Raw genomic sequence first — 12,178 nt, forward strand, 5'->3', positions numbered from 1 at the left:
TTATATAAGTATTTATTTTAAAATATAGTATCGTTGAGTTATTATCTCGTAACATAAGTCTCTATCTTCGAGACTAACTAAATCTGTGGCATTTGTCTCGTATATATTCATTTATATATATTTAGAAAATGGATGATCTCTGAGACTCATCACCGCTGCGCCACAGCGGCCGCCGGTGATATAACGAGATGAGGCCAGTCGTCTTGGCCTTGCGAAGCCCCACGATCGATCGCTCTTGACTGCCACGTCGGGGTCGGCGTGACGGCTGTGTGGGCACGGGGTCAAATATCACACTACATTTATAACCGATCAATTAACGGACTTCAAAAAAAGATTTAAAGTGGCACTGTCTTCTTTCTCTCACACTCTCTCTGTGTGTATCTCTCTCTTTCTCAGCTTTGCTTGCGTTATCCCACCCTCCGCCACAATGCTTCGAGCCTCTATCCCTTGCGGGGTAGACAGAGTCAGTTCAGTCATCTGTTGAAGTCTCGAAATGACTGAAAGGCCACGTTCAGCTGTATGGCTTCATGCTGGAATTGAGATTCAAGTAGTGACAGGTTGTTATCCCATCGCCTTCAAAAGGAATCTCATGTTTATAAGCCCTATCCCTTAGTCGCCTTTTACGGCATCCATGGGACAGAGATACTCCATCCTATTCTTTTTTCTATTGGTGCCGGGAACCACACGGCGGTCCGCTTCTCAATTCTCTTTCCACCTTCAACATCAAGCCAGGTTTTCCTACACATGCATGATGACAGGTGCTCCAATAACTCCACTACCATCAAACTAAAAGTGAGCTGTCTACCCCGTAAGAACTTAACTTCTTACTGAAGAACAAAGGGCTGTATTTTTTTTTTTTGCAAATGTATGTAAAGAAAATCACCTATAACACTTTTCCTTTTTCAAATTCTCCCGCGAATGAACATACGTCAATGTCATCGAGCCGCGTCATTTGATTTGTCTATTTGAAGAAAATACATTCATAACCGACACGATATTTTACACACTTAAGTACTTTGGAAAGACAGAAACAGATACCGTATTATAAATAAGGAATAATTTAAATATGATATTCAATGTGAATACGTATTATTTAGTTTACAATGTTCTTTAATTTCAGAGAAACTCAGTTGTGTTTCATTGACGGTGTTATTGAATAAACCTTATAATGTATATTTCAATTAGCCATCGCACTTGATAATGAGCGGTGAGATCTTATGACTCGGGTACATTCGGGACCATTCCAATTTGCGAATTAGATTTTTGCATGAGACTGGTCCAGTCGATCGCATTTCCGTTTGGACATGTTAATTTTAATAACTAACTATTCGTTTAACCCATTATTTTTAATGTTTTATCCATTTCATATAATTGGCTAACATTTAATACAATATTGGTCTATGTGGCAGCCATGACACAGGGTAACTTATATATATATAGTGGGTCACAGCGCATAATGTTATGCGATAATATTTTATCCTACTAATATTTATTATAAATGCGAAAGTTTGTAAGTATGTCAGGATGTCAGTATGGATGTTTGTTACTCTTTCAAGCTAAAACTACTGAACCGATTACGATGAAGTTTGGTACTATGTAGGTAGCTGAAGACCCAGAATAACATATAGGCTACTTTTTATCCTGGAGTTCCCGCGGGATTGATTCCACGCGGACGAAGCCACGGGCGGCCTCTAGTTAGTGAATAAATTTCATTTCATTTTAAGTGACATCTTACAACAACCCACTGTCGTGGCGAAATGGTGAGACTACGGATCGTGAAGGATTTGACAAAGTTTCTTGATATTTTGGTAAGCTGTCTGTATGGATAACAATTTTCGACCGCCTTAATGTAAAGAGAAGGTTCTCAATTCATGCCAATGTTTTTAGCAAAGCAAGTAGAGAAAGTTGTAGCAACGTCGTAGCATGATGTCGTCGAGCGAGCGAAAGCGTGAAGCGTTCGTAGCATCGCTACGAAAACTCGTAGACGGGTGTAGCGATAAAATATTTCTTTTCTTTTTTTGATTTCTACTATCTACATATAAAGAGGACATATTTATTAAATGTACCTAATTTTTTTTATCTATATTAAATAATACTGGCATTGAAATAAGAACTAATATAAAAGAAAAAGGGAACAATCTTAAAACAGCTGATGTGATCATTAGTAAGTATTACGTCAAAAATAAATTGATTATACAGGGTGACTTTTAATTCAATTGCATAAATTTAACTGTTAAGTGTACTAATGTAAAGGATATTTAAAAACGTTAAAAGAAAATAACGGTTCATATTTCAGAAAGTACGAAAAAAAATAAAAGTATCAAAATCCACGACCCTAAATACGTTATATCACCCCGGCCGGCGGAAAAGCGACGCGTATGATTCAGAGGTCCACGACACAATTCATTCAGCTGAGCGATCTCGACAACTCTGTACTTTACTTGATCTTGATACTAGAAAATTAATTTATTTTTCAGACATTTATTTACATGTTTAGTTTTAATTTCTTTTTGTTGTGTTGGTCTTTAATAAAGCGTGTGACGTAGTTTTTGAGGGTTTTTTAAATGTGAAAATGATGACGTTTAATTTAAATAAAAATAGGCTCAAACGGCTCAGAAGCATGGGTATAGTCTATGTATAAAAGGATGCAGTTGTTTTAAATGTCATCCTGTATATATAATGATTAAATTATTTGAAAACCAACTAGAGCCTATCAAATAGAAATTATAATTTGAAACATAAATTGGCTTGGTATTTAAAAATCCACAGGTCGCTTTTACACCATTTATGCCGTGTGGTTTCCGGCTCTTTACAATAGGACCACTCCATATCATTCCGATGGATGTAGTTAAAAGCGACTAAGGGAGTGTTTAATAAGCTTTGGATTCTTCTAATAGGCGATGGGCTAGCAACCTGTCACTATTTGAATCTCAACTCTATCATTAAGCCAAACAGCTGAACTTGGCCTATCAGTCTTTTTAAGACTGTTGGCTCTGTCTACCTCGCAAGGGATTTAGACGTGACTATATATACCTATGTATGTCTGTTTGTCGTACACAAACAAGATAAAAGGAATATCGTATCTGTCAACAAGCAATACACGACGCGACGCCACGCGATGCGATTGGAATTGGAAATAATCGCAATAAAAACACCGCAATCGTCCTTTGAGTGGAACAAACATGGCGCGTGCTTGCATCGCATCCCGCGGGATAGAGTAAATAATTCCTGTTTTTGCAGTTATACGCGATTCCACAAACGTTAAATGCTCGTTCGTGCATACCTAATGGAATTCATACTAACTTGAATTATTTAAACACATGTGCGCTGATTCTACAAACAATTTTTAATAATTTTCAATTATTATTTGGTAAACCTAAATAAATCTTATAATAAACATGGCGTAAATACCTAACGCTAATGTCAGTATTATGCGTCAATAGTAAAAGTAATGAATTTATATTGTATTTTTAATTAATGATATTGTGATCTCATTTTTGACATTCAACCAAAAAAATTGTAATGGTACAAATTTATAATTTAGTCGATACATGCATAGATATAGTCACGTCTATACCTATCCCTTGTGGGGCAGACAGAGCCAACAGTCTTAGCCTTTAAATACTGTTCCTTCACCAGATTCCTTTCGTTTTGATCAAGATTGGTATTAAATTAAAGATTGGAATTCAGATCGATATCACCTTATTATTTATTTAGTTTAATTAGTAATTGTAGTTGCAATACACAGCCCAATTGATTTACCGACAAATTGGTCTGGAAACCGACGTGTGGGCAGTTAGTTTAGTGCCGGCATCGTTACCGGGAAACGGGAACAATGGTCAACTCAGCCGGGAACGGTCGGGAAGCTTGAACATCATATTAATTAGCCGGTCATGGAATCACTACTAACTGTCTGTAGTTTGCATTAGTTGACTCTGGTCGGAGAGTGTAATACCTTTAGTTTTAAAATTAGTAGGTCATGGCAACGCACGGTATTTTTTTAACATTTTCATTACTATTTTCAAATGAACTGAACTGATTTTATTTTATCCTTTCCCGATGCGTTTTTAACCAGGACATTGTTATCGAATTTTTTTTATGAAACATCACTTGAAATTGATGACCGAGTAAGTTATATTTTTCCGACCTATAAACGGTTTGAAAATTCGGCCAAGTGCGAGTCGGACTCCCGCACGTCCGACTTGTAGTACTCGAGTCGGGTTCCATATCCGCGCTTTTATTATATTTTCATCTTAATTGTATTACAAAACTAATGATAAGTAACTATGTTTTTTTCTAACCAATTTTCTATTGAAGAAGACTGACATGATAAAACTGTAGCGAGAGCAATGATGCGGCTCAACCGCCACCAAAGAGAAGACCTTCCGCCAGGCGTGAGATGCCTGGGGAACCGCGGCTCCAACGATGTTATGTCGGAGGTTGTATAATATGCTCCTATCCGTGAAATCTTTGCTTGCGCGATTTAGACTCTTCGCTGTTATTGGCTGTCGGTTCAGCCAATAACAGAGAAGTGATTAAAGTTGTTGGACTTGTTGCGTAGAGATGTCACCACAAACTATAAGGGTTCAGTTACCTATTGCGAATTGTGTACGAAAGCTCAACAATATTCTACATACAAATGTAGATAACAAGCTGGTATTCTGCAAATAGGATTCCATCAAAGCCTTCGTTAGTATTTCGCTAAAGGGCTGTTAACGAGATTTATAGTCTCTTTGTGTAACATAAAAAAAGACTGTTTTTTCAACTAAGCACTGGGTGACCCAATTTTGTGCTTTTTTTCATTAAGTTTTATACAAGTAACGTTTAATTTATACTTGCACGAAGAAAATGGTGAATGGTGGATGTAGCGAAAAAAGTATACCTACAGGAGTCATTGTATCTAAATGGTAAGATGTATGTAATCTTTGCATACGCCTTTGGGAAAGAGGCATAATTTTTGTATGTAAGTTTGTTTGCTTACTTTGTAGAAGGCAAACAGCTGTGCAGTACCTACACAACACAAGATTGTGCCATTTCCAAACGGAACTTAAATGAAATATTGGAAGGGGAGTGACACCCATATGCTTAGGTATGCCCGCAGCCCTGTCCACGTTATACTGTAATATCTGTTTTCAATTTCAAATTCTTCATCAATATAGATCCAGCCGTATATTCGTGAAAGTCTTCCAGAAACAATATCTACCAAAATCATTGAATAAATTTTGATGAATTCAGTACCTACTTACATTACATATCTAATAATAAAATACCGACAAGTAGGTTAGTAGTAGACTATCTATGAACAAATTTTTAGATTAAAAGTACCTATTATTTATTTGACCGTCATTCCCGTGTATGTACTTACTGTATCTACGTCAATGATTTAAAAAGTAGTAATATTATGTCAATGACCTAGGTACTCATTCGTAACAACCAGTCTAGCAATGATCCAAAAACAAAGTTCACCTACGGCGATATCAACATTGATTGAAATGTTATCATTTGTGAGGCGCAAGTGTTCAGATTCCCATAGAATACAATGGTATTAGAACAGCACGTATTTATCTTTAAATAGACAAACAGACAAACTTCTACTACCTTGTTACGTATAATAGTCTAATTCCGATCTATTTGTACTGATAAAGGTTAAAATTAACCTTAAAGTAAAATATCTTTACGTTTTCTTTTGACTCCTGGCGTTATTTGATTTTTTTATAACAAAATACAGTGTTAACAACTAAATGATTTTTCAAATTGCCGCTAACAAAACTTTTGTTGTTCCACCACCACGACTCGCTTAGCTAACTAGGCTGTTAGACAAACTTTAAATAGGTATGTAAGGTATATCATTCGGAAACGTTCAGAAAAAAGTGCCTTAAATCGACGAACTTGCATGAAGGCAGATAGGAAAGGGTACATTTATGTAATAAAAACCGTAAGAAATCATTGTGAGATTGTAGTGAAGATTTATTAAGTTCAATCGTTTTAAAAAGAACAAATATTTCGTCAGTTATTTTGATAATGGCAAGAATACAAATAGAAACGTCAATGTCATCCGTGATGTTTCCTTAAGATTTGTTTCGTCTTTTTGACGTGAGGTGGCGGTAGTTTAAGAATTGGTTTAGTGTTGTTCGAAGATATTTGTCGACATCGATAACGAAAACAAAAATATTCTGTAAGGTGGTACACAGGTGATTACTTTTATTTAGTCGTAAGTTATAAAACTATCTGTCAACTGTTAATTCGTCCTCATAATGCTTGTTTGCTTGAGTAGGCTAAAACGGAAAATAATGAGCAGTATTCAATTAGTGGGAGTGTTAGGCAATTATTGGTTTTGAAATTCAAATTAACACGATAGGCATGCATTCAAATGCAAATCATTAAAAGGGTAATGGTATTTATCGATATAAGCAAGCAAATAGATTTTCTTGCCATCACTATTTGTGTGAGCAAATGAGAGAATCGATCGAACTGGCTAGCGTAGCGGTTGTTTGTGATGTCAACATGTGAAACGCCTTAAAAAGAAAATTCTACAAATAGAACCTGAAAAGTCCTGTAAAATGACACTACGACATTCTGAAAAAATTATAATCGTCGCTGTGTATATGCGTAAAAAATGTTGACAGTGTCGGAAAACATAGTGCTCGAAAATTACTAAAATCTTCACTTTTCCCAGTGATGATGTGTGTCAAATTTGGAGTTTATGTGTGAACAGAGTGTTGAAGTGTTGAACTAGTGTTTGAAGTGGCGCCCAGGGTATCGAGGGGTGATAATGGCATTCACAGAGTACGTGAACCGGTTTTTCCATAACCACAACGTCATGGCACCGTTTTCCAGGCTCTACCGAGCCATGGTGCTGAAAATGAATCAGCGTGAGTACTACACTTTCAAAATGTCTAGTTAGGCCCCACCGTTTTCATGAAAGAAAGTAAGGCGGTTGCCACCAGAACAGCCAGTAAACTTTCTCTGAATTTACAAACTTTCTAGATCTTTTAATTTTCTAATGTTTAGACTGATTTATCAAACATGACTGTAATATTCTAAGTAGCACCCATAGAGATTTGAGTGTTTTGTGACGGTTAAATTGTGTCTGTCCATTAGACTCACAATGCAGGTCGTAAATCAGTTCCACTGACAATTCCACAAAATAAGCACTATAAATATAAACAAGACAAGATATACAATCATTACTCAAAAACAAGTGAGTGACTTATCTGTAAGCCAACAATTAGGCTCAATTTAAAGTACATAAAATAAGTAAGTATGTATATTATTATAAGAAATTTTATATGTTGTACATCCAAGCCCTAATACCTATGAGGTAATACTATACTGTATGAGAATTCTGCAACCATCTTATTTTTTACTTAAAACCTTCACAAAATTTGACCCTGGTATCTGACCATGACCTTAAGTCTCGGTGTTTCCCGACCTTGCCTTGTAATATAGGGTTGATTACAATCAGCATGTTTTATTCAGAAGTCTCCACCTGCTGGACTACTTATAGTCAATGTGTTTGCCTACAAAAAGACGTAGCTACCAAGATTGTTTAGTATTATTTCAATACTTAGAGTTACTATCTGAATTTCAATTGCATTACACCATACAACTGAATGTGGCCTCTCAGTCTTTTCAAGATTGTTGGCTCTGTCTTCCCCGCGAGGGATATGGACATGATTATATGTATGTACTTCAAAAATAGACAATACCTTAGTTTATATCTTATATTTGCAGCAAGGCATACAAACATAATAATCCTGTCTTTATCCCTTACAGGGAAGACAGGACTGGCAGTCTTGAAATTGTTTGAAGGCCGAGTTTAGTTGTATGGATCAATGATGAAATTGAGATTCTACATAGTGACAGGTCACCAGCCTGTCAACCTTAAGAACTTTCCAAAGTATATTAGCCTTTCTCTTGATTGAAGTAGAGTAAAGCATGGAAGAGAAATAGCTAGCGCACATTGTTTTTTCATCGCTACAAGGCAAATGGACCATACCGGGTTGCATGTCACGCGCGACGCCGTTTTTATCGCGCGAAAAATTATCGCTGTCCCTTTTCACATGATAATAAAAAGCGTAACAGAGACAGATCCCGTGCTATGTCATGGGGCTGCCCATACAATTACTTTCATTAATACTTACCTGCATTCGATACTGTCATAAAGACAGTGCCTTTCTTTAATTTTTTAAATATTTTATTAATTATACGTCCACAGACTTTCGGTGATTCTGCCAATGTCAGTGTCAATGCCTTGGTTTGAAGAGACATTTATAATGTCTCATAGTTACAGATGTCACCTGTAACAAGCTATTTCCTCATACGACGTCACACCCCTCGCGCTGCAAGTTAATGATTCATCTCCTGGTTAATGAAGTAATTTATCTCAGTCAGTCATCATCCTACCAGTTGCATCCTTATCTCTTTGGAGAAAAGAGCATTTATACACTTAAAACACATCTCTTTTTTGCACCGGGGGTTAAGCTAACCTCCTTCATTAAGTCATTAATATTCTCTATCAGTGCGCTTTCACTCGACTGAATTCGCCGACATTCGTCGGTCTTCCTTGACCACATTTTATACGTCAATTCACCCGATTTTGATCAAACATGTCTTAAAAAGAATTCATTCATTCGTTTGTGAGCTGAATGATGAATCCACACACAGATAGACAGACACGTTAAACTTATAACACCCCTCTTTTACCGTCGGGGGTTAAAACAGTTGGGTCATGGTTTTAAATGAAATAATTATCTCTCTTATTTCAATCATTTGATTCTAATTTTACAAATAGGTACGTAGAAATTGTGAATGGAAAGCAGGCAAGGTGAGACGGCGCCGTTGTTTAGAGACCTGTGCTGACAAATTGCGACATTTCTATGACTAAACGCGCAACAAGTGCTTGAGCTCGACGATAAATTTAAACTGAAAGATATGTTCTAATGAACAACTTCGAAGTTCCTGAACTGAAGTTAGTTTGGAAGTATGCACAGATCGTGGCAAGTGGAAAGACATGGTCTCTGCCTACCCCTCCGCGAAAAAGGCGTGATTTTATTGTTTTCAACCGGAGGCAAATGATCGTGCGGTAAAAAGCCTATTTGTCATTTGTTAAAGAAAGTAACGTAAACATATATTAAACATCTCAGAAGCTTGTCCAATTCGAAACATTCCATCATTGAGGGTCGAGAAACCGACCTCGTTTCCCGCCATTATTGCAGCCTTCAAGGCCAACTTATAGTAAATGCATTCTAAAATGCAGGGTAATCATGTTTGATGCAGTGCGATTCATATCTTTGTTGTCTGGTTTTTCTGTTAGGAATTCGTCTGTAGGTACTTTACCTTGAACCTAAGTAGACTTATTTAAATTTAGAAGTGTCTTTTTCAGGTAGGACAAGATAGCATAAGTCGAATTCGTCCGAACTTCTTGTAACTAGGCATAAGGTAGATGCGATATATTTTTAGATGTGTTCTTTGCTATCTGATGATACTTACAAGTTTCTTGCTTTAAAATAATTTTGAAAGAAATGGTTGATTTGCACCAGAATAGGCTTTCGAGCAGTGGTTTCGGCGCCGAGACGCCGCGCCTGTATGTCTGAGTCTTCAGGATTTAGCTTTATAACAAATACCTACAAACTACTGTATATTAAGGATGCCTTTGCTCTTTGACAGCATTCACATTTCTTCAAGAGCATCATATTCGAGCTCCACTTGGGAACTTCATAGCAATTTTGTGGTGGCTTATAGTCTTTTTTATTTATTTTCAAATATTTAGGGATGGTAGTAAATATTGTTGTATGTTACAATATAGATGTGCTGAGTAGGCACTCCAAATGTGGCTCAAATAACCCTGATATTGCAGTGTGCCACAATGCATAGCCATAAAATTGAAGTTTGAATCAGCAGTCATTATTATGTATAGTGCGCTATAATTCATCCACAGTGCATTGATAGTTAAGTAGTTATTCTAATATGGCTGTCTGTGTCTGATGTGTTATTTGTCTTTTTTGTACCTTTTCCATATTAGTTTCTAACTAAATTATAACATGTCTAGTAATGGAAGTACTTAGTACCTATACTATATCAGTATTGGTACTCCCGAAGTGGCCAAGCGTGATTTTGCTTCTCGCCTTGATGATATGTCTACAAAATCAATCTGTTGCCTAACAACATCATAAAATGTTTACGAATGCACCACATTGGATGACCTCACGAAATTTCGTGGAAATCTGCAAATACATGTCCACGACAATTGCTCTTCTTAGCTTTATCGGATTGCATTCATGTGACGTTTACTTTAAAATTTAATTTAATTATTTTTTCTCAGAGTTCAGTAATGGCATTGTTGTGTGCTTGGACTACTCAAAATGAAATACCAGTAGAAAGATGTGTAATGAGAATGATTTATTTTACAAAATTTACATGAATTTATACAATATTAATTAATTTCACACCTAATACGCGTCACAGTGTAACTCGCGCGGTGGTGGGGGGCACGCAGCACAAAGCGCGGCGTCGCGACGCGTAGTAATCTCTGTGGTACTTGTATGTGAACTCCACATTATCCCCCTTCAAGCGAAGCGTACACTAGGTTTGATTTTTCTTCCATATCTTGATGTCTTCGAATTAGTTAATGTCTCCTGTGTTCTTGGCTTGTTCATGACAATGCGTGGTTTTGGCGCACTCGGTGTGTGAACCGACGGCGCGCGCGGACCTGTGTTTGCCGCGGGTGCGGGTTCCGAAGAGTGGGGATGGCTCTGTTGCGCGTTCGCTGCTATGTTGTCGTCTAGATTGATTATGTGCGCCGGTTTGAGTCGATCTATGGATATGTTGGATGCTCGTAGAGGCAATTCAATCTTAAAATGTTTGCTGTGTCGCTCAATCACTTTGTATGGGCCGTCATATGGCGCTGTTAACGGGCTTCTTACGGTGTCATTGCGAACGAATACATGACTGCAATTTGACAATTCCTTATATACAAAGAGATTCTTGCTCGATGCGATTTTTCTCTGTACAGGTGTGAATGTTGACATTGTCTCTGTAAACTGACGGATGAATTCGGCGTCTTCATTCTTTGACTTCGTAGGTACAAAGAAATCGAACGGGACTCGTAGCGTAGAACCATAAGTCATCAGTGCAGGACTAGTGTTGTCATCACGAAGTGCAGTGCGTAAGCCAAGCAAAACTGTGGGTAAATCTTCTTTCCACTTTGAAATTGCGTCTCTGGCCATCAATGCCGCCTTCAATGTGCGATGGAATCTTTCCACTTTTCCATTAGCTTGAGGATGATAAGCTGTAGTTCTTATGCGCCTTATACCACATTTCTTCATTAGTGCATTGAATAAAGATGACTCGAACTGTCGGCCTTGGTCCGTGGTGATTCTTATGGGACATCCAAATCTCGATATCCATCCTTCGTAGACAGCTTGAGCAACAATATTGGCGGTGATCTCTTTGACCGGTATAGCTTCCATCCAGTTTGTATTGCGATCGATTATCGTCACGAGATAGCGGTAACCTTGCGAGATCGGCAGAGGTCCAACGATGTCTGTATGTATATGTTCAAATCTTCTTGCCGGTGAAAACTCGCCCAAGGGACTGACTACGTGTCTATGAATTTTCGCACGCTGACACCCAATGCAGGATTTGGCCCATGTTCCGACGTCCTTGTTTATCGACGGCCAAAAATATTTTGAAGTCATTATTCTTCTCGATGTGCGTATTCCTGGATGGCTTAATTCGTGTTGCGCTTTGAAAGCAGCGTAACGAAAAGCTTTCGGTAGATAAAGTCGATTTTTTTCCGTCGATGTTTCGCATGTGATAGGTTGAGTGACGCCTGCAAAAATTTTGTCGGCAAAGGTTAACTTTGGATGTTTTCTCAAATCTTGCAGGGTGACATCTTTTCTCTGTTCTTGTGATAATTTTTCGTAATCTATCCATGTGAGCAATTCTATTTCTTCTATACGTGACATGGCATCTGCAGCTTGGTTTCTCTCTCCATGTATGAATTTGATTTTTGTACAAAACTGGCTAATATAATGGAGTTGTCTCTCTCTTCTCGGTGTGTCACTGCTGCTCGGCGGTCTTGTTAAGGCGTTTACTAGCGGCTTGTGATCGGTGTAAATAGTTATTTCACTCCCCTCTATAAGTCGACGTAGGTGTTTGACAGCGGTGTACATAG

The 12,178-nt window shown here is 37.7% G+C and overlaps 1 protein-coding gene across 6 annotated transcripts in view; it reads left to right on the forward strand.

Moving 5' to 3' along the window:
- The window catches only part of LOC106132029 (probable phospholipid-transporting ATPase IA), a 105,711-nt gene that overhangs the window by 39,540 nt on the left and 53,993 nt on the right, over window positions 1-12,178 (forward strand). Inside the window, exon 1 of one of the 6 annotated variants that reach the window (XM_060944795.1) lies at window positions 6,457-6,872. The exons of the other annotated variants lie outside the window; for them this stretch is intronic. Within the exon in view, the coding sequence (XP_060800778.1) occupies window positions 6,773-6,872 (100 nt within the window). The 5' untranslated portion in view covers window positions 6,457-6,772. Of the gene's footprint in view, window positions 1-6,456; window positions 6,873-12,178 lie in introns of those variants that run through there. 6 annotated transcript variants of the gene reach the window in all.

This window comes from Amyelois transitella, chromosome 6, assembly GCF_032362555.1.
Source record: "Amyelois transitella isolate CPQ chromosome 6, ilAmyTran1.1, whole genome shotgun sequence".
NCBI classification, from domain to species: domain Eukaryota; kingdom Metazoa; phylum Arthropoda; class Insecta; order Lepidoptera; family Pyralidae; genus Amyelois; species Amyelois transitella.